At 38.3% G+C, this 27253-nt stretch overlaps 5 protein-coding genes and 1 long non-coding RNA gene across 6 annotated transcripts in view; 1 reads left to right on the top strand and 5 right to left on the bottom strand.

The window, feature by feature from the left end:
• Positions 1-2741: 2741 nt before the first annotated feature.
• LOC116181362 (gastrula zinc finger protein XlCGF46.1-like) lies at positions 2742-5967 on the bottom strand. The gene is made up of 2 exons (XM_031501706.1): positions 3684-5967; positions 2742-3634 (listed from the first exon to the last, which is right to left on the bottom strand). The coding sequence occupies exons 1-2, from the start codon at positions 4996-4998 to the stop codon at positions 3567-3569; spliced, it is 1383 nt and encodes a 460-aa protein (XP_031357566.1). The 5' UTR covers positions 4999-5967; the 3' UTR covers positions 2742-3566.
• LOC116180721 (zinc finger protein 710-like) lies at positions 5548-6756 on the bottom strand. Its single transcript, XM_031500841.1, has 3 exons — positions 6466-6756; positions 6086-6420; positions 5548-5619 (listed from the first exon to the last, which is right to left on the bottom strand). Exons 1-3 carry the CDS (start codon positions 6695-6697, stop codon positions 5548-5550), a joined length of 639 nt encoding a protein of 212 aa, XP_031356701.1. The 5' UTR covers positions 6698-6756.
• A 452-nt stretch (positions 6757-7208) lies between these two features.
• LOC116180892 (zinc finger autosomal protein-like) lies at positions 7209-8615 on the bottom strand. Its single transcript, XM_031501072.1, has 2 exons — positions 8498-8615; positions 7209-8410 (listed from the first exon to the last, which is right to left on the bottom strand). The coding sequence occupies exon 2, from the start codon at positions 8406-8408 to the stop codon at positions 7395-7397; it is 1014 nt and encodes a 337-aa protein (XP_031356932.1). The 5' UTR covers positions 8409-8410; positions 8498-8615; the 3' UTR covers positions 7209-7394.
• A 2865-nt stretch (positions 8616-11480) lies between these two features.
• On the top strand, positions 11481-13140 carry LOC116181172 (zinc finger protein 664-like). The gene is made up of 6 exons (XM_031501450.1): positions 11481-11723; positions 11773-12020; positions 12069-12238; positions 12284-12545; positions 12588-12745; positions 12795-13140. The coding sequence occupies exons 1-6, from the start codon at positions 11589-11591 to the stop codon at positions 13031-13033; spliced, it is 1212 nt and encodes a 403-aa protein (XP_031357310.1). The 5' UTR covers positions 11481-11588; the 3' UTR covers positions 13034-13140.
• On the bottom strand, positions 13137-13447 carry LOC116181173. Its single transcript, XR_004147212.1, has 2 exons — positions 13287-13447; positions 13137-13226 (listed from the first exon to the last, which is right to left on the bottom strand). It is a non-coding gene; the product is annotated as an uncharacterized LOC116181173 (long non-coding RNA).
• A 4502-nt stretch (positions 13448-17949) lies between these two features.
• LOC116181161 (dendritic arbor reduction protein 1-like) overlaps positions 17950-27253 on the bottom strand; it is a 127102-nt gene continuing 117798 nt past the window's right edge. The window contains exons 4-7 of the mRNA XM_031501440.1: positions 23019-23378; positions 22538-22970; positions 22424-22483; positions 17950-18986 (exon numbers count right to left, since the gene is read on the bottom strand). Coding sequence (XP_031357300.1) covers positions 18796-18986; positions 22424-22483; positions 22538-22970; positions 23019-23378 — 1044 coding nt within the window. The 3' untranslated portion in view covers positions 17950-18795. The remainder of the gene's footprint in view (positions 18987-22423; positions 22484-22537; positions 22971-23018; positions 23379-27253) is intronic.

The following is a 27253-nucleotide window of genomic DNA, read 5'->3' as shown; positions in this document are numbered from 1 at the left end:
CAACTCGTCAAATAATAAATTGCATGAACATAGAAAACCTGTAAATGTTGTGGCTCTACTCCAGCCTTCAGTTAACATAAATTAATTTAACACGAAAAGTAGATACATGTGAGAATGCCAATAGCAAGTATTCATGTGAAAATCGATTATCGCTCAAGCAGAACATGCTTTAATAGTGGAAATGTTAATGAGAGGGTCCCTACTCGCCTTGCTAAGAACTGCAATCCGCACGAGACGAGTAGGCGGCGAAAGATCGAACTGTATTAGGTACCTACTCCACGGGAATAGAATGAACCACTCGCACACACAAACATCGAAACATCAAATAAGAGAGACCCCCTTCGTATAGCTAACGCACAATAACTGCAGCGCGCCACGAATCAGATACAGCGAACAATCAAACTATATATATATTAGGTACTTCCCTCACGGAATACTGATAATCAACTGAGATACCTACCCCAACCTTAGCAACGTCCTGTGAATATGATTGTCGATACGAAGCACCCTATACATCATGTTAGTTACACAAGCTGCCAACCGAAATCTGGTGGGATTACAGAAAAGGGAAAGAGAGCGAAGATGAGACGGATGGAATTTCTTGGAAGACCACATATGTTTACCATTTCAAACACCTGCAGTCCAGTTTTTTCCTAGAAATGCGTGAAATGCAGGGAATGGGCGATTTTCGGGTGGTTTTTAGGGGTATTAGCAGATCAAATTACAGCGTGGCTTGGGGTGGTCAATAAATAGGATTTAACATGTGTGTTCATGGTCTTTGTCTTGTAACCGGCTGAAGTGTAAAGTACGGCTTGTCTTGAAATATTTTGTTATACCTTAATCATTGCTGTGTGCTTTTGCTTTTTTATATCAGGTGAGGTATTTGCTTTATTCAATTAATCTATAAATGTGTGTAACTTGAATGCAGATTGTAACCCTTTACTTATGTACTTACTGAATTCAATCACTTGTACCTTTAATGTGTAACCTTTGTTGGTATTGGCAATCATGTTTCATTGTCGGTAGGGCTGTATCTGTGCTGTACATACTTGCATGTGTACATATTTAATTTGTGTATTGTGCTTTTTAGTCACTCTCGATTATTTCATTGCATTTCATTATATTTGCTTATTTGGGACTGTGAGTAATCAAGAGGAAGTGTGCTTGTTTAGAGGGGATCGAGCTATTCAAGTTTATACGGCCTTGGTGAACCTAACACTAACATTTTCACTCGTTCCGAACCCAACAACTTTAGCCCACGTCTACAGGCACTCCACTGGGCCTGGGTACTCCTCCCGCCCGGCGAGGTATATTTGACATCTCTTAGTTTTGTCCGATGTATGTGTTGTAATACCTGGGGAATGGCTCGATCCCATTTTGGTTACTCATAGCGTGTTTGTAGTAGTTACCCCGGTTTCGAGAGGGCTCAAAAGTGCTGTACATTGGATGTTGTTCATTATAGGACTACTCCAAATTAGGTTTTCCTGCAGTTTTCCTAATTCGTAAGGTAAATGCCGGAGTAGTATAGAACCACTTAAGACCCTCTGCAGGGGCACCGTTTTGGTATTAGCTGCAATATAAACTTAATCAACTATTGCTTTTGGTGTCCCTTACCCATAAAACGCCCTCAGTGCCTGCTGAGAACCCAGTTATTACACAACGTAGGTGTCCTACATGACGATCACGATCTTAGTGCACTCGGAGTGGCCCCCGAGTGACAGATTCTCGCGGGAAACTTAAGGGTGTATTCCACTTAAATTTTAATTCTATTTGACGTATGATGGGTTGCATAATATTTACTTGTAATGAAATGGTAACGAATAACCAAAGACTCAAGAATTTACCTGCCCAACCATTGTATAAAGTAAACAAGTAATTACGCTAATTTACCCAGGTCATTAGTCATTGTGACGAATATGCATATATAATTAAACATCGATTAGAAAACGCAAATCATTGTCACAACGGCTAATCCTCAATAAATTCACTTTTCCCAGTTTTTAATAAGACGCATATATTTTTTTTAACCCAGTAATTACTCCATGAATTGTATTGACCCTATCTGGAAAATAACGCATGTAAGCGAATAAGTACCTATAAATTAGATATCTTTAAAAAAATGTACATTTTTTTACTAATATTCTAGATGTGTTACAAAAAATCGTCTAATTCGGGAACAACACAAAATAAATGAGAACTAACGCTTTTTACGCAAATTATAACTCTTTCCGAAGGATGCTACAGGGAAATAATCTCAAATTTGTATCACACTGAAATTTTAGGGGTGTTTCAAAATTTCGTCTAATTCGGGAACAACACAAAATAAATGAGAACTAACGCTTTTTACGCAAATTATATCTCTTTCCGAAGGATGCTACATGGGAATAATCTCAAAATTTTATCACACTAAAAAACAAAGCTGATGCCGCTGACGCAACCCAAGAAGCTGAAAAAGATGACACCGAAGCGTCATAATGATTCGAGAGAGCGAAATATGAAGTTGAGTGGACCTTGCCTCAGAACTAATTGCAATTCTTACAGTCCCACTTAGAATGGCCCAACTCGCCACATTTGTAACAATTTGAGACAAACTTCTTTGACTTATCCCTTCGCCTACTACTATAATTTATGGGCATATTTTTACTGACAGCTTTCAGGAGCTTTTATCAATCAACCGCTGCTCAACAACACATAACCTCTCGCTAAGATTACCCAACGTTCGATTTTTCTTTGGTACCGACTCCCGAGCATTAATATTGGGCAGGCATCGCGTTCAAAACCCGATTCAGGAACAGTGAATTGTCCTCCTTCCAAGTCTCGTCTTGAATTCCTGCCCGAATTTAGCAATCAAATCCCCAAGTTCCTTTTCTCTTATACTAAAAAACTGCTTGAACAGGCGATCTTGCTTATTCTACGGAATGGAAACAAAAAGAACTATTTATCAGCAAATTGAATTTATTATTATTCGAAAAAATAATCAAAATTGTCTCGACTCCTGACTCAGGATTCCCCTAGGTCGAAGTTCGTATTTGTGGTAGATGAAGTTACAGGAACGGATGACGGTCCGAAACATGTAGTTAGTTCGGCCCAGATTGGAGAGATTCTCTTACTGGACCTATACGAGTCCTGCCTTCCTTATGTCAAGGTGCGTCTTTGTCGATAATTTATTAATTACTCCCGAGATAAAAGTTCATTACCTTCGGTACGACTCACGTAATGCACATATAAAATAGCCTTTATAATTGTGTCTGTCTATTGGGGTGTACATATTATAATTTTCAAGTTGCTAGTCGTACGGGGGTAAATGCTAAAACTAAAACTTTCATAATAAGCAATGTTACACCACTGTTTATTGTTTTGCGCCAATTTGTAACGTCCCCCTCGGACTTCCCCGAGTTATGAAATGACCAAAAACGTTTTTAAACTCCTACAAGTGATTTCTTATGCTACGTAAAAACATCAGAGACCCTCAGTTACCTATGTGTCGTTTAAAGAAAGCTTTACTATTTGTCTTGTAATAACAATTACCACTGTAGTGCATGAAGTTCATATGTTAAAATGTGACGTTAAAACAGTTGCTTATTCTGAGTTCCATAATCACAATGAGCACATTTGAAATCTTTAGAATCGGTGTCTTAAAATGTGTCGTTTAAGATATCGTTTGTGATTTGTTCTATACTTACAATGAGCACATTTAAAATCTTTAGAATCGGCATGTATCAAAAGGTGATCTTGAAAGTGGTACTTGTTACTTGTCTCGTAAACACAATGAGCACACTTAAAATCTTTAGAAACAGTATGTTTTAAAAGGTGTCTTTTAAAGTAGTATTTGTTACTTGTTTTGTAATCACAATTAACACATTTAAACTCATTCGGATCCATGTGTTGTAAAAGGTGTTGTTTATAGTAGGATTTAACATTGGTCTTGTAATTACAATTAGCACATTTAAACCCTATAGGATCGGTATGTTTTAAAAGGTGTCGTTTATAGTAGGCGTTAACATTTGTTTTGTAATCACAATTAGCACATTTAAAAATTGTAGAATCGGTATGTGTTACAAGGTGATCTTTAAAGTGATATTTGTTACTTGTCTCGTAATCACAATGAGCACATTTAAACTCTTTAAATTTGGTATGTTTTAAAATGTGTCGTTTAAAGCAGTATTTATCGTACGTCTTGTAATCACAATTAACACATTTAAAATCTTTAGGGATGGTATGTTTTATAATGTGTCGTTTATAGTAGGATTTTACATTTGTCTTGTAATCACAATTAGCACATTTAAACTTTTTAGAATCGATGTGGTTTAAAAGATGTCGTTTAAAGCAGTATTTATCGAACGTCTGGTAATCACAATGAGCACATTTAAAATGTTTAGAATCGATATGTTTTAAAAGGTGTCGTGTAAGACATTGTTTATTATTTGTTCCATAATCGCAATGAACACATTTAAAAACTTTACGATCTCTATGTTTTAATACGTGTTTTTCAAAGTAATATTTGTTACGTGTCTTGTAATCACAATTAACGCATTGGAGCACATTACGTTTGTGTACTAAAATGTGCCGTTGAAACAGTTGTTTATTCTTTGTTCCATAATCACAATGAGCACATTTGAAATCTTTAGAATCGATATGTTTTAAAATGTGTCCTTTAAGATATCGTTTATGGTTTGTGCTATAATCACAAAGAGCACAGTTAAAGACTTCCGAAACCTTACGCTTTAAAAGATGCTTAACTTGCAGCTTACCCTTTGTTGTGTGGTGATGGGAGTCGCATTCAAAATCATTGGAAATTTGAGTTTCAGTTTTCCATCCAAGATCTTCATTATCACACGATTTGGAGCACTGTGCAGTGATGGTAATTTCGTCCTTTATTGTAACCAATGCTTCGTTGCTTACTAAAATGTTTTCTTGGAGATCGGAATCGAATTCTTCTTCTTGTCTTGGTTCGATTTTAACGGCTGCTAGGACATCATTTCCGTCCATATCTACCATCAATAACTTTATCCAGAAATGTGTTAACAATTATGTTTTTGTTTATCTATAACACAGTTTGGTATTAAACAATACAAATGTTTTTAAGTTTATGAAAAGTGCCGACCTATACAGTTTTGGCGGTAGCTCAAGTACCGGCAAGGGTAAGTTAGGCTACGTTTTAACTGGAATACCTCTAAAGGTGGGTTCATAGTTTTCCGTAGATGGACGACGTACCATTTAAAAATTTACTGCCTTCCGATTGGCTAACGGAAACGTATGAACGGAGAGCTTTGAAACCACCTTTATTACTCAAATGTATAAAACACATAAAATACGTATATTTTGTTCTTCATTCTAATATACTTAGTTTGTGAAAGATACGAAACATAAGCTACACCCATAGTATTATTCCTGCGTTGATTTACCATGATTTTGATGCTTGTTATTTATTATTGCTAATTGATCTATTGTTTATTACTTATACATTGTTGGTCTTGAATTCCACATACTTCTCTTATCAATTTTGTCAATCTTGGAACAAGAGATAAAATAGATATCATAGTGCTCTTATGGTATGTTAGATCCCGTCCCATCCCATCCACAGGGCTGCTGTCTAATCATCATACCTAATTGTAAGAACTGTATGTGTTTGTAGTTTCATACTCACAATGAGGACATGTAAAATTATTAAAAACTAATTATGTTTTAAAAGGTGTCTATTAAAGCAGTATTTGTCATTTGTCTTGTAATCACAATTAACACATTTAAACATTTTAGAATCGGTGTGTGTTAAAAGGTGTCGTTTAAAGCAGTACTTATCGTTTGTCTCGTAATCACACTTACCACATTTAAACTGTTTCGTATCCTTATGTTTTAAAAGGTGTTGTTTAAAGCAGTATTTATTATTTGTCTCGTAATCACAATTACCACATTTGAAATCTTTAGAATCGGTGTGTGTTAAAAGGTGTCGTTTAAAGTAATGTTTGTTATCAGTCTTATAATCACAATTAGCACATTTAAAATCTTTACAGTTGGTATGTTTTAAAAGATGTCGTTTAAAGTAATTTTTATTATTTGTCTTGTAATCACAATTAGCACATTTAACATATTTAGAGTCCGTATGGGTTAAAAGGTGTCGTTTAAAGCAGTATTTATCATTTGTCTTGTAATGACAATTAGCACATTTAAAATCTTTTGAGTCAGTATGATTTAAAAGGTGTTGTTTAAAACAGTAGCTGTTATTTGTCTCGTAATGGCAAATATCACATTTCAGATTCTTAGATTTGTTATGTGTTAAAAGGTGTCGTTTAAAGTAATTGTTGTTATTTGTTGCATAATCACAATGAGCGCATTGTAGCACATTACATTGGTGTGTTAAAATGTGCAGTTGAAACAGTTGTTTATTCTCAGATCCATAATCACAATGAGCACAATTAAAGCCTGAAACATAATGCATTAAAAAATAATGTTTGACTTCTAACTTACTGTTTGTTGTGTGTGGACCGAAGTCACATTCACAACGGTTGGCAATTTGAGTTTTAATATCCCATCCACAATCAGTTTGTTGTACTTCTTCAGTATCGAGCGATTTGGGGCACTGTGCAGTAATGGCAATTTCATTCTTTATGGTAACCAATACTTCTGTGCTTACTAAAATCTCTTCCTCTGGTTCGATTTTAATGAGTGGTAGAACATCATTTCCGTCCATATCTAGCATCAATTACTTTATCAACAAATGTGTTGCAATAACGTTTTTGTTTATAAAAAATCCAGTTTAAAAACAATACTCACAGTCTATTTATAGCTCTAGCTGCAACATAGGCAGGATTTTGTTCTGGCTGTAGCTCAAGCACCGGAATAGTTACCGTTTCACTCCAGTGGCGTATCGATGGGTTTTGTTCAAGGACATTAATTTAACGTCCTTGGTTTTGTTTTACGCTGTATCCCCAATTAGATTAAGAATGTAAAGGTGAACGCCTCTGAACCTGGTCCGTAAGGTTGCGGGATCCCATCCGGCAATGAATCACTTGTTTTTCAAGCGAACCGGAATCTTTGTGAGGTATTTTGCCTGTCATAAGCTTAATCCTCTAATCTTCTATGGTGCTGGTCCGAATTTTACTCATTTCCAGAATATCTTTAATAATTTATCAACCATCAGTCATTTGATTAAAATGTATATTAAATTTAAATATAAAATAGTAACAAAATAACAACAAATAAGTCAGTTTTTTTCATTTAATTAGATCTGGCGTGAACTGACGCTCGCAATATATTTTACAATAAAAACAGCCAAAGGTTGGAGATGAAAATTACAAACGTATTAAGTACTATGCATATTCTTAAATGTTATTTACGTAAATTAGGACACAAAGACCTCTCTCATAAAGCCACACACCCAAGAATGAATAATTAAGTTACCAAGCATTGTGTTCCTTGTAAAAACGGTTTGTGTGCCTTACAAGGTGTTTTTTAAGACAGCATTTGATATGTGTCTCATAATCGCAATGAGCACATTTAAAATCTTTAGATACTTTATGTTTTAAAACGTGATTTTTAAAGTAGCGTTTGTTATTTGTCTCATAATTACAATTAGTGCATTTGAGCGCATGTACATTACTAGAAAGTTTGTGCGTTAAAAAGTGCACCTTTAGATATCGTTTAATATTTGTTCTATAATCGCAATGGGCACATTTAAAATCTTTAGAATCGTTATGTGTTAAAAGATGCTGTTTAAAGTAGCATTTGATATTTGTCCCGTAATCACAATAAGCACATTTAAAAGGTTTAGAGTCGATATGTTTTAAAATGTGTCGTTTTAAGCAGTATTTGATGTTTGTCTTGTAATCACAATAAGCACATTTAAAGTCTTTAAAATCGCTGTGTTTTAAAAGGTGTTGTTTAAGACATCGTTGTTTATTTGTTCCATAATCGCAATGGGCACATTTAAAATCTTTAGAAACTTTATGTCTTAAAAGGTGTTCATTAAAGTGGTATTTATCATTCGTTTGGTAACCACAACTAGCACATTTAAATTCTTTAGAATCGATATGTTTTAAAAGGTGTCGTTTAAGATATCGTTTGTTCTTTGTTCCATAATCACAATGAGCACAGTTAAAGCCTTTTGAAACATTTGGCTTTAAAAGATGTTGTTTAATTTGCAGCTTGCTATTTGTTGTGTGTTGACTAAAGTCACATTTAAAATCGTTAGAAATTTGAGTTTTAATCTCGGTCTTAATATCCCATCCACAATCAGTTTGTTGTGCTTCATTATCGAGCCATTTGGAGCACTGTGCAGTAATGATAATTTCGTCCTTTATTGTAATCAAGGCTTCGTTGCTTACTACAATGTTATCTTGAAGATCGGACTGGATTTCTTGTTCTTGTTTTGGTTCTATTTTAACAAGTGGTACGACATCATTTCCGTCCATATCTAGATAATGTTTTCAAGACATTACAGTTACGTTTTTACTTTTCAAAAATGAAGTTTGGTAGGTATCAAGCAATACAAATTTCTTACCGATCCTTTTGGTTCAGTCGTAAACAAAGCTCTGGCTGCACCTCAAGTACCGGTAAGGGTTGGCTTTCATCTACAGCGTACGTTCAACAGACGAAGCGCTTCATGAGCGCTTTCTAAAGGCGCGAATACTTTAGCAAGGTTTCTTGCGCGAGTTGCTGTCTAAAGCCCGCTTGACATGGAGCAATAAAAATTGCAATTGCATGCAAGTTGCAAGAAAAATTGCGAAAGGCATGCGCAGTTCAAAGCCAGCTGATCAATTGCTGCAAGAGACTTGCATGCAATTTTTATAGGACCGGTGCTATTTTTCTTGCATGAATCGTGCAATTCTAGGGATAAATCTAGTTGTTTTTGTGGCACCAACCTAGTAAAATACAGCGGCGGCAACTGTGATGCTGAGAGACGCACTCATTACTTGTTTTTACTAATCTTATTTATTCTTGTAATTTTCATGTTTCTTCAAGCAATCAAAATTTAATTTTCATTTGAGGTTAACAACTTTGTTGACAAATCCATATGTTTCTTCTGTTGGCAGACATGTGGCAATTGAAATAGAATTGCACCATGTCAAATACCATGCAATGCTTATTGCATGCAAGGATTTGACCTTGCAATTTCTTTCTGCAAGTTCTTGCGCGTAGTATTGCTCCATGTCAAGCGGCCTTAAATAATATTACCTTTAGACTATCATACTTCTCATGTGATTTGTCATAATGATAAGTAACAAGCATTTAGATTTGTGTTTACACTACTATTTTTGGTATTATGGCTGTTTTGCACTAATGCGCAAGCTCATGTCTTACCACTACGGTAACTATCGTATAATTTTCGTTAACGTAAGATTTTACGGTTTCGTTTTTACGTTCTTACGGCTACGGAACTATAAATCCGGCTTAAGACAAATCATAAGGAAATAATATGGAAATAATACGTAAATCGTGGAATAGGAATGTTTCTATTTCTGCATGACAAATGACATGACTTATTTTAAATATCCAAGTGATCCCGCCCTTTTATGATTACTTTTTGCATTTTGCTGTTGTACTTATCTGAAAAAGCTGAATACTTGAGTAAACCAGTAAACTTTTGATTATATCATTGATTATAGGTGTGTATAATCAATGATTATAGGTATATTAGTTACTAATGAAAGAATAAATTACATAAACAATAAATCGAGCAATAAATATTTACGAGTATATTGGTATTTGGTTGTTTGGTTGTAGTGGTGTTTTCAGACACACATTGTCAAATAGTGTCTTGATTGGTAATTAACCCTTCAAATGTTTGGGGTAATCTTTCAAATAAGGGTACACTCATCCTTAATGTCGACCAAGGGGACGATTCTGTTTGCTTTGTTAATGCAACGTATAACGGAGAAATTATTTTTAAAATAATTGTTAAACTTTTTTCGTTAAAAATGTACTATGATTTTTGAGGCACTTTAGAAGTTCACCTATTTGTGCTTTACCTTCCTTTTTTTCCAAAAATCGACTGCACCAATATTTCTCGGGAAAACACTTTTTCTTATTAATTTTGGTGCGTAGAATCCAAAACAATTCGTACTTTTTCGATCAGACTTCTCAATCAAAAGTTATAGGCTAGAAACCAATTTCGAAAGAAAATTCAAAGGACTGTAACTTTTGAACTAGTAGCCCAATCTTGGAACTTGGAACATTTTAATTTAGAGAAGTTATATAGGTTTCGTAACTTCTTGTATTAAAGTCATGTGAAAAACCTGTCAAGTGTAAAGTAAAACATTAAAACTCTTACGAAAAATATGTTGGTAGTAAATATCATACCGGGTGATTCATTAGAAGTGAGGACAATTTGAATTTCCCGCAAATCAAGAAAATTATGATGTTGGTACTAACTGATGATCATTTATTTAATTGCAGTGGTGTATCATCATGCTTTCAGTAAATCGTTTACTTATTAATAATCTACAAATACTGCTTCTGTTTTACCACAAATTATAAACTAACACTAGACACAGTCACATTTCTTACATATTTTAGTGCATCAACTCTAAAAATTGTTCAAAATGGAAAAAGTAATAAACCGCAAATGGCACACAACAATTAACGGCGACACTGGTTTCTTAAATGACAGTCATGACAGAAAAAAATTACTAAATTACTAACGAAATTCAAACCGTCAATCTAACAATGCAAAAAATACTAAAACCTTACGTGCGAAATTCAAGCGTTCATCACTTCTAATGAATCACCCGGTATAACATATCATATAAAAAATCATGTGAGATATATTATAGTGTAAAGGTACCTTACAAGGTTGATCCGCCAGTTTCAAATGGCGCGGTTAAAACGTGCAGATTTCTTTGCAAGCGCGCGCCAGATTTAACCAGGACAGAATTGTCTGTCAGTGACCCATCAAGCATAAGTTCAATCCGGCGGATCAACCTGTGTATGTATTAAGGCCGCTTGACATGGAGCAATACAACGCGCAAGAACTTGCAGAAAGAAATTGCAAGGTCAAATCCTTGCATGCAATAAGCATTGCATGGTATTTGACATGGTGCAATTCTATTTCAATTGCCACATGTCTGCCAACAGAAGAAACATATGGATTTGTCAACAAAGTAGTTAACCTCAAATGAAAATTAAATTTTGATTGCTTGAAGAAACATAAAAATTACAAAAATAAATAAGATTAATAAAAACAAGTAATGAGTGCGTCTCTCAGCATCATAGTTGCCGCCGCTGTATTTTACTAGGTTGGTGACACAAAAACAACTAGATTTATCCCTAGAATTGCACGATTCATGCAAGAAAAATAGCACCGGTCCTATAAAAATTGCATGCAAGTCTCTTGCAGCAATTGATCAGCTGGCTTTGAACTGCGCATGCCTTTCGCAATTTTTCTTGCAACTTGCATGCAATTGCAATTTTTATTGCTCCATGTCAAGCGGGCTTTACTCAACGCCATAATGGAATGCGCCCGCTATCAAAGTTTGGCCGGTTCTGTCACCACAACTTTTGGATGTATTAGAATTATTTGAGGTTATGCTACTCGTATTTTGGAAACTTCAGTCCAACGAGATAGAAAATAGTATTTCGTTGCTTCAGCCCTAATGACCAACAAGCAAGACGTCAAATATTCCGATTTCAATCAAATTTGTCGAATATGCCTTGTAAAATGTGCGGAATTAACGTCGATATTTCAGTCTGCAATGTACGAAACGATGATCTCCCTCACCTCGCTTCAGGTTGCGGCACGATACTCAAAACCAAGTCCACTGACCGCACCTTTTGCAGATTCGAGAAAACGACGGTCTTCCACAATCGATATGTGCGAAGTGCGCGGGCCAGCTTCTCGGTATATTCTCGTTCAGGAGACGTTGCGAGGAGAGCGACTATGTCCTGAGGTCCATTAGCGAGGCGTTCGCGGTGGGAGTCCGCGAAACGCCAGATAATTGTGTCAAGGTTGGTGGACACGTTTGCACAGTGTGCACGAAGGAGTTTAAGAGCGCAAACGTGCTTAAACGACACGTCCGACTGCATAGGTATGGCGTAATGTCGGTCGACTGAAGACCCTTACTGTCGAATTTTAGTGTGGAAAAGAAGCACGTCTGCTCGACTTGCGGTAAGCGATTTTACAGCGCAACCGATCTAACAATCCACACTCGAACTCACACCGGCGAAAAGCCACTACAATGTAAAGTTTGCCTGAAGGCGTTCTCGGACCCGCGCGGATTGAATAGTCACATGAAGACTCACACGGGTAACGAGTCGACTTGGTCGATGTCAGCTGACGGATCGTTTCCAGGTGCCCGGCCGTACAAATGCGATGTTTGCGGCAAACAGTTTGCGCATTCTTTCGTGCTCAAGACCCACACGAGGATTCATACAGCCGAACGGCCCTACGTGTGTTCGATGTGCGGCAAGACGTTTGTGTACGCCCACAATTTGGCGATTCACACGCGAACGCATACGGGTGAAAGGCCGTACGCGTGCGTCGAGTGTTCGAAAACATTCAGTTCGAGCTCCACCTTGTCGGCCCATATGATCGTTCATACCGGAGAGAAAAGGTACCGATCAGTTCTCGGCGATCTCTAGAGCTTTTCTTGCAGATTTATCTGCAGCGTTTGCGGGAAGAAGGTGGCACGCTCCGGCGACCTCGCAATTCACATGCGCAGCCACACCGGAGAAAAGCCCTACAAGTGCGGCCTGTGCAGCAAGCGTTACCGAATGTCGTGCCACTTAAGGGCGCACATGAAATCGCACACAGGTGAACGCGTTTCGTTTCCAAATCCCCCAACCGAAGTCTTTCCTTGCAGGCGAAAGGGATCACGTTTGCGAGGTATGCGGAAAGGCGTTCGCCGATTCCAGAGTCCTACGCTCGCACATGACCACGCATACCGGTGAAAAACTGCACGTTTGCGACGTATGCGGGCGCAGCTTCGGGCATTACAGTACGCTGTCGAGTCACCGTAAAGTGCATCGGACGAAGGAGCTCCTCTCTCCCCAGCCTGACGAATATAAATTAATAATTGACGAAACAAAGTTGGAGTATTAATTGTATAATTACAACAATTACAAAGTTTCTTATTAGTGCACCCGTTTCTGCCGTACGAACGCCGCCTAGGAGTAGATCATTTGTCTCGGAAGGTGATTGTTAGCGATTGGTCCGACTACGTATCCCACTAATCCAAGCACGACGGTCCAATTGAAGAGGCCGATTACTGTAAATATGATCAAGAAGACGATGTCTAAAGTACAAGGTTACGGAAAGTCTACGAAATGAATCATGTGATTTAAGTTAAGGATACGTATCATCACTCGCTCCCATTTCTCAACCATGTATAATTCGGTTATTAGTAGATAGCGAAAGTACCAGTAATTTATGAATTTCCATATTTCCTGAAACATTTTAGTGGAAAAGTGAGATTATTTAATTGTGGAATGTAGGGTTAATTGTACGACTGGATTTTAAATGACAGTTGAGCGTGCTGCCAACTGTAAAATGTATTCCCCCAAATAAAGTTTATACAGAGGGCGTATTAAATACTGACTTGTTCATTTGTCATATAAGTGACAGCACTTGATTACGGTGGCTGACTGCTCAGCCATTTTGGAGCAGCTGACAATGCAAAACTGTGCACAAAAAAGTGTTTAATAAGGTGTAAGGTCTTATCTTTATGCAATAATAAACGTTGAAATAATCATTGGTTTTTCCTTGAATAATAACAATACATATGGATATGTCAGTGCCTTCCAACATGGCGGACGAGTCGGCTAGATATCCTAGCTATAATCACTGTTGTGGCATAGGTATCAAGATATTTGTAATTAGATACAAGGACAAATGAATGATATGGAGAGATGAATTCCGTCCGTCTACCCTTACACCAGGCTTAGGCTGTACCGAAACCGCCATCCCGCGAGAATAGAGGCAAGGGAACCCACTGTCAACCAACCGCACTCCTAAAAATTAGCGGGGAGACTCTTTAGATTGAAAGTTGTAATGATCTTGGCCTCCTATCTTGGCGGGCTAACGCCAATTTCAAGTCGCCCCGAAATATTTATTTGACCATAGGTATTCTGTAGTAGCGGGACGCCAAACTTAACATAGCTGCCTATTTAAATATTCTCGCTCAAGTTTCCCGCGAGAATTTGTCACTCGGTGCCTCGGTGGTGTACGTAGTTATAACTGGGTTCTAAGCAGGAGCTGAAGATATTAATGGGTAAGGAACACCAAAAGCAATACCTGATTCAAATTATATTGAAGCTAATATCAATTTGGATGAGGCCGAAGCCTATTAAAGCCAAATGGCACGATCCCCTAGGACTCGTGAGAGAAGATCGTACCCAAGAAACTATCCGTCGCAGTCTCCAAGAACGTACATGTCAAAGTCTAGAGCTACCACCTAATGTACAGCACTTTTGGGCCCTCCCGGGAGTAAAACTCTTTAGCACAAACAGGGGTAAATACTACGTACACGCTATGAGTATCCAAAATGAAATCGAGCCATTTCCCAGGTATTACAACACGTACAATGTACATCAGGCAAAACTAAGAGATATTAAATGTGCCTCGCCGGACGGTAGGATTACCCAGGCCCAGTGGGGTGCCTGTAGACGTGGGTTAGAGTTGTTGGGTTTCGGAACGAGTGAAAATGTTAGTGTTTGGTTCACCAAGGCCCGTATAAACTTGAATATCTCGATTCCCAATAAACACACACGCTTTGGCTACTCCAGCTTGTCACGGCACAATAAACAATATAACAAAAGGCAATGAAATAATTAAACCAATGCCAAAGAGGTTCAAGAGTGACTAAAAATGAACACAATGGACACAGACTTACCGACAATGAAACATAAACACATTCTCTACATCGTGTTTATTAACTTCCCCAAGCGAGACGCTGTGACTTGATCCCTTAACATCCCTAAAAACCACTCGAAAAACGTCCATTTCACGCATTTGTTGTTGAAATGGCATGTGGTCTTCCTCTTTTATATATGGGTCTTCCTTCCGAGATATTCTATCGGTCCCATCTTCGCTCTCTTTCCCTTTTCTGTATTCCCACCAGATTTCGGTTGGCAGCTTGTGTAACGAACATGATGTATGGGATGCTTCGTATCGACAATCATAAATTCACAGGATGTTGCTAAGGTTGGGGCATCTCAAATTTCTCTTAGACTGACGATGATGTGTTTGTTAATGATTTCTTCACCTTAATTGCCTTGGGCTTGGTTCCATTCCATTCTTTTTGGGCTCCTCGTCAGAGTCGCGGGTTCTCAAAGAGGGATCTGGTAAGGGGAGAAGCTCCTCGAAAGAGGGGACGGCTCTAACGCAGGGCCGTATTGAATGACCTGGTTGTGAATGTGGGTCAGCTCCTATTTGCAAAAGAATTAGGATTGGCGCACATGAGGCGATGACCAAGAAACGCCGGCGCGAGAGTAAAACATCAGGTCAAGCGCGCCTTGCGCGAAAGCCTAACATCGTTGGCTCAAAGGGCCAAACCAAGCGTCTCAGATCGGAGGGAAGTACAGGGCCTGCTTGAGAGGAAGCGTATAGATTTTGGAGCACCCAAACTTAGGGGTGTATCATGAGCAAGTCGTTGCGGCGGAGCTCAGGGTGACCATTGTTCCAGTGTCGCAGCAGGAGGTGGACATGATCTGAGCCTCAGTCGATGTGTATTATGGCTGCATTGAATGCAGTTGTCGACGGAATGGAAGACTGTCGTATGAAGACAGCTGCAAACTGCGTACCTTTCGAGGAAAGAAAAGAACACCTTGGTGGAACTCCGACCTTGAAAAGGTTCGTGGGCTATTTAATAAGGGCCATGCGGACTGGAGAGATCTTAAGATCGCTCAGCGCAGGTATAAAGACCATTATTCGAAGGTCTAAACGAGGATCATGGAAGACCAATTCTGTGGTAACATGGAGGGTCTTACTGATAGTTCAAAAGCTTCGTAAGATCCTTTTGAAAGACCCGGGGCAAAAAGTGGGTAGGACTTACATGCGGCAGATCTATACAACTACCGCGGGTGAGGCTCTCACATGTCTCCTGGAAACACTCTTTCCTGGGGACTACGTAAGTTCAGACCCACCAAAAGGATCTACTCGGGTCGGTGTAAGGCCGTTCTGCTGGCGGGGTGGTTACCGAGGGATCTTTGAGATGAGCGACCACCATGTTCAGCCCATTTAGGAGTTCCAGACCGGAGGATACTCCCGCCTTTTCTGCAGAGAGGCCTGGGGCTTGTAGGAGAGCCCACTTGAAGGTTCTGCGGCGAGGAGGCAGATGGAACTACCTAGCAGTGGTCTGTCACTGTGACACCTTGATCATAGACATACAGCTCCTTGTTTAAACAAGGTTCTATCTTTTATTGAGAGGAATGGACTCTGAACTTAGTTGCGAAAGAAGGGGGTAGGCGAAATGGGCCTTTGAGAGGTTCCACCCTGTATATACAACTTAGGACGATACATACATTTTTGAGAGTTGGCAACCGTGCAATTTCTAGGTGGGGAAAAGCTACCTGCGCTATCTAAAAAGCACAGAGGGGGCTTACGTTTGGCAGCTTGTCTGGAATGGCGGTCGTGAACGAGTCGCTCCATAAATGTTTGTTGTTATTTTGTGTTATTTAATGCAGGTAGTAATTTTTGCGTTTCTTTATATCGTATTTGCGTTTTGTATGCCGCATTTTATATTTTTTGCGTGTTTCAATCTTTGTTTTTGAAATTAACTTGGTTTAACCGCAATGCAGAATGACATGTTTAATACCGTTATCCTATTGTTTGTAATCGTTTACGTTTTTGGTGTAATGTTTGCTTAATTTTTGCTTATTGATGTTGATTCTTGGTCTTGTCCCTGAAGTTTCAATCATATAAGCTTTGATCATTTTATTTTAATATGTGAAAATTACCGATTAGTTTGATGTGTGTACTGACTTGTTTGTAACTAACAATTTTCTCCGTGAATGAAGCAGTCACGGGGGTGGTAAAAACTGTAGTCAAAATTGACTTACGACACCTAATTCCGCGATTGTCTTCGACATTCAACTGTAGGCTCGAAACCAGGGGCGGGTTACCTATCTTTCCGGAGCGGGAGTACGCTAATCAAAGCTCCTCAGTTTAGAATCTATGTGCGATAAGTGAGTTCCGATTCGTAATTTCCACATATCTTGTCTCTAGTTAAATTTGCCTACAAGGCCATATAAATTTCCATCTTGCTTTTAATGAAAGGACTTTATTGTCTGTATCATGTATCATTATTAAACAAACTTTTCACAATTTCAGTGTTTTATTTTACGTTCCTTCCTTACTGTGCTTCAGGTCAAAGCGTTGTTTACAACTAACGTAAGGGGGCCCTGCCTTAGATGTCTTATCACATGCCCCTTTTCAAATTTAAGCGGGATCTTGTTTAGTTTTGGAGTAAATAGTCATTCGGGTGGCCATTTTTAAACGCTGCCGAGTCGACTTTAGTGTGAAGTTAGCGTAGAACCTGGGGGTTTAGTACACTACAGCCTTTAGTGTACCTGCTGAAACGGGCTCCCCTACGAATAGAGTAAAATAGACTGATTAGCGACTTCAATTCTTTAAGTATGAATCTACCGAAGTTCCAAATTACTTAGTGGCTATCATTTTGAAATGCAACTTTAGTCTAAGAGTTACCGTATCAAGGACCTGAGATACATTCTGGACTAAATGATGGTCCGGATAACCAACAATGTATCTCATGTACTTGATGTAGGAGATTTGGGAATGATATTTTTCACAAATGGGAAAGGAGCGAAGTTGCTTTAAGATCTACTTGTGCTGGCCATTCTCACTCTGTAGGTGTCCGCGAATGTAGTCACCGCATAGTTATTAATTTTGCGTAGTAGTCTACTAGTCGTACATACTGCTCTGGGTACCTTTTATGGAAAATTTGCAAAGTATGGGATTAGAGGTTGGTCGAACAAGAAGACTGTAGCTAATTCTGGGAAAAACTGTATTAAAAAGTAAACTATACAAAAATTAAAAAAACAATTTCACTACATAACTTAACAGATATGCTATCATTGACTTATCTACATAAATAATATATAAAAATTATATACTAATGTTACAGAAAATTTTAATTACATCTGTCGAATGCTGATAGTGATACCACATTTGTGTAATATGGATAGTTGGTTGTAAAATAAAGTAATTTCATAACCGCATCTTGGAATGTTTGACTAGTATCTAGCCAATAGTAGTTTTTCTTTTAGTTTATTTATGTACAAATCGTTACATGTACATATTTGGTAACTTCAAGTATTGAACTTGTACATGACATATACACTTCAATTAACAATCTAAAAATCACAACACTAGTAAAAGTAAGATGGCAATGTTACATTAAATAGTGACATTTAAAAATACACAGAAGAAAACAAAGTTGCAAACTCATGAATAAGCTACATTATAAAAGAGGCATTATTTATTAACAAAGTTCATAATCCTTCTAACAAAAAAAAACCATCGAAAGTGTCCATTGTAAAGGACACAGTCGGTAATAAATAACAGTTCTAAAACGTTAACAAATCACATAATATAAATAATACCAAAATTACAAAAAATATCTCCAAATTGTTTTAAGTACACTGGAAAAAGGCCACATCATCAATTAAGGCATATTATCTGATTGAGAAAAATAGTTAAACTCTTCGAGATCTAGAATATTCAAGTAAAGCATTCTCTAATATACAACACACACGTCTATATTAAAGCTGGTAATTTTCATTTTTTAATTTGAAAGATTGGTTCGGGCACCGGTGACGTTCTCGCACGCTAACTTATGACGTGTCTCATTTTGTCGTCTTCGGTAGGTGTCGTTTCATGTGTAGGGCAAGATGGTCCGATCTGGCAAACGATCTTTCGCATACGGCGCATTTGAACGGTTTCGCTCCGGTGTGTTTTCGGTAGTGGCGCGTCAGTTCGTCCGATCTTGCGAATCTCCATTCGCATTCGGGCCATTGGCATTGGTATGGTTTTTCGCCTGGAATGAAAAAAAAAACGTAATCGGCTAATAACCACAGACTCTACAATTTATCTTCATTAAAGCCCTTTCGGGTTTCCCTCTGATCAAAAGAGCGCGATCGTGTTTTAGGTAAGAAAACTCGAGAGAAAAGTCCACTAGTAGAAGTGTGATTTGTCATCTTTCTCTTACATTGCATCGACTATAAGCTGAATTCGCTTGGTCTAAACATCTCACGACGAGCTTGATCCAAATTTAGTCATCTTCACTTCTTCAGATTCATTGAGGGGGGCAGCTGAATCGTTAGTTTCATTGTCTGACTCATTTTCCTGTGTGTACAGTTTCTCCTTTCATTTTCTGGCATTTAAAAAAATTCCTTGCGCTTCTACGATTTCTGTGAACCTCTTCCTTGAATTCTTGAATACTTCAGATTTTTCAAGAATGAGATTGCACCAAAAGTGATTTTTCAGTTTCTTCGAATTCTTCAAGTACCTCAGATCTCCATTAAAATTCTTCCGATTTTCCAGGATTTGTTCTTTTCAGATTCTTCAGACTCCTCGGACTCGTCAGACTCTTCAGACTCTTCAGATTCTTCGGATGATCCTTCGTATATCCCTTCGGACGATTCTTCTGACGAATCTTTAGACCGTTCAGATCTTGTGGGTCCTTCAGATTCTACAGATGATTCTTCAAATTGTTCGGATTACTCGGATTCTTCAGATTCTCCGGATTCTTCGGATCTTTAGGATTTTTCGGATTCTTCAGGTGCTTCGGATTCTACAGATGATTCCTCAAATTCCTTAGATTACACAGATTCTTCGGATCCTTCAGATTCTCCGTATCCCTCGGATTCTTCAGACTCTCCAGACTTCAGATACTTTGTCGGGCGACTCTTCGGATGGTTTTCCGGATGATTCTACGGATAATTCTTCAGACGATTGTTTAGATGATTCTTCAGCGTATCGTCAAAATGATTTTTTAGATATTGAGATTCTTCTGATTCTATAGACAATTCTCCGGACAATTCTCAAGACGATACCTTGGATGATTCTTCGGATAATCCTTCAGATTCTTCAAATTTTTTTCCGGGCGATTCTTCGGATGGATTTCCGGATTAGTCTCCGAATGATTGTACGGATAATATCGAATGATTCTTCAGACGATTGTTTAGATGATTCTTCAGCGTATCGTCAAGATGATTTTTCAGATATTCAGATTCTTCTGATTCTACAGACAATTCTCCGGACAATTCTCAAGACGATACCTTGGATGATTCTTCGATGATCCTTCAGATTCTTCAGTTTTCTTTCGGGTAATTCTTCGGATAGTTTTCCGGATGAGTCTCCGGATGATTCTATGGATAATTCATCGAATGATTCTTCACGCGATTGTTTAGATGATTCTTTAAATATTCAGATTCTTCTACTTCTACAGACGATCATTCAGATTCTACAGATGATTCTTGAGATTATTCCCCGGACGATTCTCCGGACGTTTATTCGGACGATTGGTCGAATTATTCTTCGGATGATTCTTCGGACGATTGTTCCGACGATTCTTGGGATGTCCCTTCGGACGGTTCTTCGGAGGATTCTTCGGACGATTTTTCGAACGATTCTTCGGGTGGTTCTCCCGCAGCATTTTTGCGGGATTAATCCCGCACATAAATGGAGCGGGATCCCGCGGGATTTGCGGGACTGAGGAATTTGTCAACCAAGGGGGCGACTCTGTTTGCTTTGTTAATGAAACGCATAACGGAGAAATTTTTAAACCAATTGTTAAACTTTTTTTGTTAAAAATGTACTATGATTTTTGAGACACTTTAGAAGTTAACCTTTTTGTGCTTTACAGGTGATTTTTTGACTTCTAAGTTAGGCTGAAGGTACTTTTTTGTTGAATAAATATTTAAAATTTTGCGGGATCCCGCAAATACCGGGATTCCGCGGGACTAACTTCTAACGATCCCGCAAATACCGGGATTGAGATTTTGCTGCGGGATTGCATTCCCTAGCGCTGTCAGAATATTTTTTTCCGGTCGATCTGAAACAATTTTTTTTTCGGGCCAAAAAAAAGGCAGTACCTTCCTTTTTTACCAAAAATCGACTGCACCAAAATTTTTCGGGAAAAAACTTTTTCTTATTAATTTTGGTGCGTAGAATCCAAAACGATTCGTACTTTTTCGATAAGACGCCTCAATCAAAAGTTATGGGCAAAAAACCAACTTCGGCAAAAAATTCAAAGGGCTGTAACTTTTGATCTAGTAGCCCGATCTTGGAACTGTTTGAAATTATGGATTCTACAAGCCACATTCTATCAGAAATTATTTTTTTCCGGTCGATCTGAGACAATTTTTTTTCGGGCCAATATAATCTTCCTTTTTTTTACCAAAAATCGACTGTACCAAAATTTCTCGGGAAAAAACTTTTTCTTATTAATTTTGGTGCATAGAATCCGAAACAATTCGTACTTTTTCGATAAGACGTCTCAATCAAAAGTTATGGGCAAAAAACCAATTTCGACAAAAAATTTCAGATTCATCTCATTTATCGTTCGATTTTCAAAATTCTCCTTTTCCAATATCCTTTAAATCATTTAAATTGGTAAGATTCTTTAAACTCATTGAATTTATCGGTTTATACTCCTCTAATGTTTTAGTTTCATAAGTTTCCTCAGATACTTCAAATTTTTTCGATTTTCGAATTTTTTGACATTCTTCAGATCCTTGAAATGTTTCATATTCACGATTTTTCACATTTTTTTAATTTTTCAGTGTCTGGGAATTCTTTCGATACCTATTCCATATTCTTCAAACCTTTGATTCAGTTGTACAAGTTTCTTCAGATTCCTAAATTTTTTGATTTTTCAAATTTTTTTGATTCCAAGGATCCTTTCAATTTTTGAGATCCAAACGATTTTTCAATTATTTCATTTTCGGAGAATTCTTTCGATAGTTCGAATTCTTCAAATCTTTAAAGTTCTATAAGATTCTTCACATTCTTAAACCTTTTTTGATTTCCAAGATTTTTTTGTTCTTCTGGCGCCTCAAATTTGTCAGCTCCAAAAGATTCTCCAAACTCTTTTTTGAATTTTTCAGTTTCTCCAATTCTGTTCAGATTCTTAACATGTTTCATATTCGTGATATTTCTGCAAATATTTCTTTTCGAGATTCAAGAAAAATCTCTTAATCCAACTAGAAGCAAGTGTGGATGGGCTGATTAATTTGCAGTGGAATTCTCGGAGAAAAATCTTCACATTGAAAAGATACGCATATGCTACTTTCACAAAAAATAATGGGGTTGGGGAGGGGGAGGGACTATTTTATTTTTGACTTCAAAAGTTTTCGAAACAATTTTAGGCACTTTTCCTAAGCATCCAAGTACTAAAGATTTTTGAAGCATTCCCAAAACCTGCACCCATTTTGGACATTTTCAAAAAATCGTTTCTCCTGTTACTAGTACCTGTATGTATCCTCTGGTGCGCCTTGAGGTGTGAACTCTTAGTGTAAACCTTGGTGCACCCTAAAACAAGACGTTTAGCCCTCACTTGTGCGGGAGGTTAACACCGTTACCTACCTATGAAATCACAGTGGTGTATCCGCCTCTTCTCCAGTTCGGGGTTATTTCGTCTGTTGTATTTGAGTGACGTGGTGAGGCGATGCGTACTGCCGGGCGTCGTGTTCGGCGTCTGCTGGCAGCCCGGGTTGGGGTAGGGCGGTGGAGGCGTGCGTCTCGGAAGCGTGCCGCCCGGCGATCCGGGCTCGGAGCTGGGCGGCGTGAGAGGCGAGGTGTACATGAGGCGCGACATCGGCGGGTAGAGGGCGTTCGCGGGCGCCGGGCCCGGCGTGCTGCCGCTGTTATATTTGTACTGCTGGGGGTGCGCGTTATTGTTAGGACAGTGGAGGGGCTGCTGCTGGTAGTGCTGCTGAGGCGGACTCGTGGGCTGCTGCTGGCTGAACGGCGACGCCGGTGTGCCCAGCAGTTGCAGCGTCGGCCCAGGCTGGAGGATCTGAACGGGAGGGGTTTAGAGAGATCGGGCGAAACTCCAGGCACTTACCTTTTCGGTTTTTATTTCTAATGGCGATAGTAGCGGCGTGGGGGCGCAGTTGACGGCAAGATCATCGACGGCTTCTAGTTTAACGTGACCCGCCCCCACCAACATGTTGGCATTTTCGGGATCTATATTTTGTATACTGCTAGCTATGTCCTCCCAGAGGGGCGGCCTGAGGAATACGTCGTCGTCGGTTCCCGGTAGAGACCTCATCGAAACGTAGCTCATATTAGGCTGGAGGCGGTTGTGGTTGGGCTCGAAGAATTCATCTAACTGCGAGGTCGAGTCCCGACGCGGCTTGTCCCAATCGTCTTCGAGCCTTCTTTCCCATTCTTGCTTGCAGAGAAAGGTATCCAGGTCGCTCGTCTGAAAGGCATAAATCAATAATTAGGTATGTACTTTTGTATGCATTGTCTTGTCATTTATCATAGTAGGTGAGAACAACACTAGCGAATATATCACGCTGGATATTTCATATTGAATAACATTTGGGCTCACAGCGGGATTATGTGACGAGTTCTGCCTTGTTCTAATTACCATACAATAAACCAGGAGGTGATACTTCACGCTGCGAAGTCTCGTGCTTAGACCTCCCCTTGATATAATGCGAAAGCTTCGTCAGCAGAAAGCCCGACACAAAGAAATCAATTTTTCTTCGAATTAATTTTGAAATATTTATGCAAGTGTCCTGCAGTTTTTGAATGATTATTCTTATGTAATGCTGACAAATCATGTAAACATGATTTCTAGTTATTAATTAGATTCTTTCGTTCATTACGTTGCGTGAGTGAAATTAATTTGTATTCTTTTGCAACTCGCATGTTCAACCTTTTTCGTTTCGAATACGTGGGTGCATAGATTCATTAGAAAAAGTACTTTGTTACTGGCCTTTGTTGATTTTACTATGAGCACACCTGGTATTATTTTAGACACGTACAGTAAAACATCATAAATTAAAAATTTAATTTGTACAATATCAAAATACAACAATTTGATAATTGGTTGTGTTTAGACGGTTGATCGTAACACGACGTTTTAAGTAAAATGCGAAAAGTAAAGAGAAGACTACTGCAAATCGCAGAAAAAGGACGCGGATGAAAAATTGATACGTTAAACAACAAGGGAAACTGCAGGAATAGGAGAGAGGCGGAAGGAAGGTGAAAGGACATCACAACAGGAGACGGGGGAAAGTAGAAAGCAAGCGTGAACCGAGGGAGCGTAAGAAAGGCATGAAGCGCACGCTTGAAGGGAGTGCGAAGAGGGCCAGAAGAGAGAAGAGAAGATGGCATTAAAGGGGTCTGTTAGAGAGTGTAAGAGAAGTGTAAGGGAGAGATGTGGAACGAATAGAAAAGCGAAAAACAGTGTAGGGGTGGGAAAAAAGAGAGTTGAACGAAACATGAAATCATAATAAATAAAATGGTGGGCAGGTAAGCGATGTGAATAAGACGCCAAAGAAACGCAAAGAGAAGTCTGAAGAAACAATGAAAGATGTTTGAATTAGGCGCGAGATGAAGAGCGGAAGAAATGCGATTAAGTATCAAAACGATATTAAAAAGTACGTAATAATCTGAAAAGAAACGGAAGAATTGGAAGAAAGTTAAAAATCATGTATTTGAAGAATCCGTGGAAAAGAAGAGGAAAAGTACAAAGAAATGGAAGAATTTCTCTGAAATTGAAAAGAGAAAAGCAAAGACGTTTGGGCCTCTAGGTGAAAAACCTACTTAAACAATCAAGACCTGCTTATAAAATAGAGCGAAAAGGGGTTGTGGGGGGGGGGGGGGGGTCCACCATGAAAAAATTCATTCTTAATGGAAGAGTTATTATTTGAGTATGCGAATAGTCTTATGGTGATATTGATGACTATAGGGAAAAGGTCATTGAATTTTCCTTTAACTGGGGACTATTCCATACCCTTAGACTCCCGGGAATACCCCCCCCCCCTCATCATAATGCAAAATATATATACAACCCAACCCCATTATTTTTTGTGAAAGTAGGATATGCGTATCGTTTCTGTGAAGATTTTTCTTCGAGAATTTCACTGCAAATTAATCAGCACCTCCACACTTGCTTCTAGTTGGACATTTTTCCTGAATCTCGAAAAGAGATATTTGCAGAAATATCATTGATATGAAACATATCAATGATCTGAAGATGAGAAGAATCTGAAAAATTCAATGAGTTTGGAGAATCTTTTAGATCTGAAAAATTTGAGGGATCGGAAGAACAAAAACAACATCTTGGAAATCATAAAATTTAAGAATTCTCTGAAAATATCACGAGAGTATTCGTCAGGACTTGTTGCGTAAAAACTTAGCACCGGGGGGTCTGGGGCATACGAGGTTCTCATTCGTAGACATTCGAATCATTTCATGGTGGTGATTACAGAGAAAGACTAAAGTAATTTTCGTTTACCCCCCGGTAGTACATTCACCCCAAAAATGTATAGCGATAGCACTTACATCAGAATTTTATAGAACACACTATAGAAGTTATTATTCTGAAATAATTTGAAGCATCTTACCAATTTAAATGATTTAAAGGATATTCCAAAATTTTTGAAAATCGAACAATAAATGAGATGAATCTGAAAATCTTATGGAATTAAGAGAATGCGAAAAGTCTGAAGAATTCTCAGAAACTGAAAAATTCAATTAATTTGAAACATATTTTGAATCTGAAAAATTTGAAGTCTAAAGATTAAGAAAAAATTCTAAAAACTAAAACTAAGAATGTGATAAATTTAAATCATTTGTAGAATCTGAAGACAATTATGTAAATTAAAAATATTAATGATTTGAAGGATCGAAAAAATTTCAAAAATCAAAAGAATTTGAAGAATTTTGTGGAACTTCTTAAAAAATATTAAAAATTTGAAGAATCGGAAAAATCGGAAGAACTCAACGAAGCAACGAAGGAAATATTTGAAAAATCTTTTTTTTAAAGAATTTCCTGAAAGAAAACAATATGAGGATACAAATTAAAAGAAGAGAAAGGATGAAAAGAATTTGGGAATTGCGATTGTGAAAAATTCGAAAATTGAAAGAGCTAAAGGAAAGCCAAGAAAAGAATCTTAAGAATCGGAAGAATTCGAAGCATCTCAAGAATCCAAAAGATACGGGGAATCAGAAGAATCTGAGTAATCCAAAGAATTTGAAGAATCATCTGTACAATCTAAAGGACTCGCAAGATATAAAGGGTCTGAAGACTCGTCAGAAGAATCGTCTGAAGGGTCATCCGAAGGATCATTCGAAGAATCTGAAGAATATTAACAGTCTGAAGAGTCTGAAGAGTCTGAAGAATCTGAGGAATCCGAATTATCCGAAGAATCCGAAGTATCTGAGGAATCCAAAGAATCCGAAAAACCCGAAGGATCTGAATGATCCGAAGAATCCGAAGAATTTGAAGAATCATCTGTAGAATCTGAACTATCCAAAGAATCGTACGAATAATCGTCCGAAGAATCATGGAAGAGTTATTATTTGAGTATGCGGATAGTCTTATAGTGATTGATGACTATAGGGAAACGGTCATTGAATTTTCCTTTAACTGGGGACTATTCCACACCCTTAGACCCCCGGAATATAATAGAAAGGGTTATTGTATTTTATTTTGACTCGGGAGGGAGGGGGGTATTCCATACTCCCCAGATCCTCCGGTGGCCCGTTCTATGGAAAAAATCATTCGTAATCAAAAACTGGAATGTAGAGTAATCAGGCAGACGGTATGGGAGGGAATGCAACACCGGAGGGGCTGCGAGTATAGAAAACTCCCCAATACCTCCCACCATTAGAGTCTCTTATTTATATGGGTATATACGAATAGTCTCATGATAGTAATGGTGACTGTAGACAAAGGGGTATTGAATTTTATTTTGACTGGGGAGGGAATACCGCCAGATCATCCGGTGGTCCGTTCGAGGGAAAAAATCATTCGTAATCAAAAACTGGAATGAAAGTGGTCAGGCAGACAGTTTTGAGGAATAATGCAACACCACGGGGCTTTGGGAGTATAAAATACCTCCCAACATACGAAGAGTATATTTGCATGGGTATGCGAATAGTTTCATTACAATAATGATGATTGTAGGGATGGGGTCATTGAATCCCCCCTCCCCCTCGGAGTATGCCCCCCCCTCCCCAGCATAAGACGAAGAATTTATTTATATGGGTATCTATACTAATAGTCTCATGATGATAATGGTGATTGTAGAGAAAGGGTTATTGAATTTTATTTTGACT

The sequence above is a fragment of the Photinus pyralis genome, unplaced genomic scaffold (assembly GCF_008802855.1).
Source record: "Photinus pyralis isolate 1611_PpyrPB1 unplaced genomic scaffold, Ppyr1.3 Ppyr1.4_LG9, whole genome shotgun sequence".
NCBI classification, from domain to species: domain Eukaryota; kingdom Metazoa; phylum Arthropoda; class Insecta; order Coleoptera; family Lampyridae; genus Photinus; species Photinus pyralis.
This window is presented reverse-complemented; position numbering and strand designations above follow the sequence as displayed.

Coding starts and splice junctions, on each gene's coding strand:
- LOC116181362 (XM_031501706.1), bottom strand. CDS start 4,998: ATGGTAGATATGGACGGAAATGATGTCCTAGCAGCCGTTAAAATCGAA. Junction 3,635..3,683: donor AGATTTTAAATGTGCTCATT/GTAAGTATAGAA, acceptor ACACATTTTAAG/ACACCGATTCTAAAGATTTC.
- LOC116180892 (XM_031501072.1), bottom strand. CDS start 8,408: ATGGACGGAAATGATGTCGTACCACTTGTTAAAATAGAACCAAAACAA.
- LOC116181172 (XM_031501450.1), top strand. CDS start 11,589: ATGACCAACAAGCAAGACGTCAAATATTCCGATTTCAATCAAATTTGT. Junction 12,021..12,068: donor CGACACGTCCGACTGCATAG/GTATGGCGTAAT, acceptor GTCGAATTTTAG/TGTGGAAAAGAAGCACGTCT. Junction 12,746..12,794: donor GCACATGAAATCGCACACAG/GTGAACGCGTTT, acceptor CTTTCCTTGCAG/GCGAAAGGGATCACGTTTGC.
- LOC116180721 (XM_031500841.1), bottom strand. CDS start 6,697: ATGCTAGATATGGACGGAAATGATGTTCTACCACTCATTAAAATCGAA. Junction 6,421..6,465: donor CGGTCCACACACAACAAACA/GTAAGTTAGAAG, acceptor ATTATGTTTCAG/GCTTTAATTGTGCTCATTGT. Junction 5,620..6,085: donor CCCATACGGACTCTAAATAT/GTTAAATGTGCT, acceptor AAACACATACAG/TTCTTACAATTAGGTATGAT.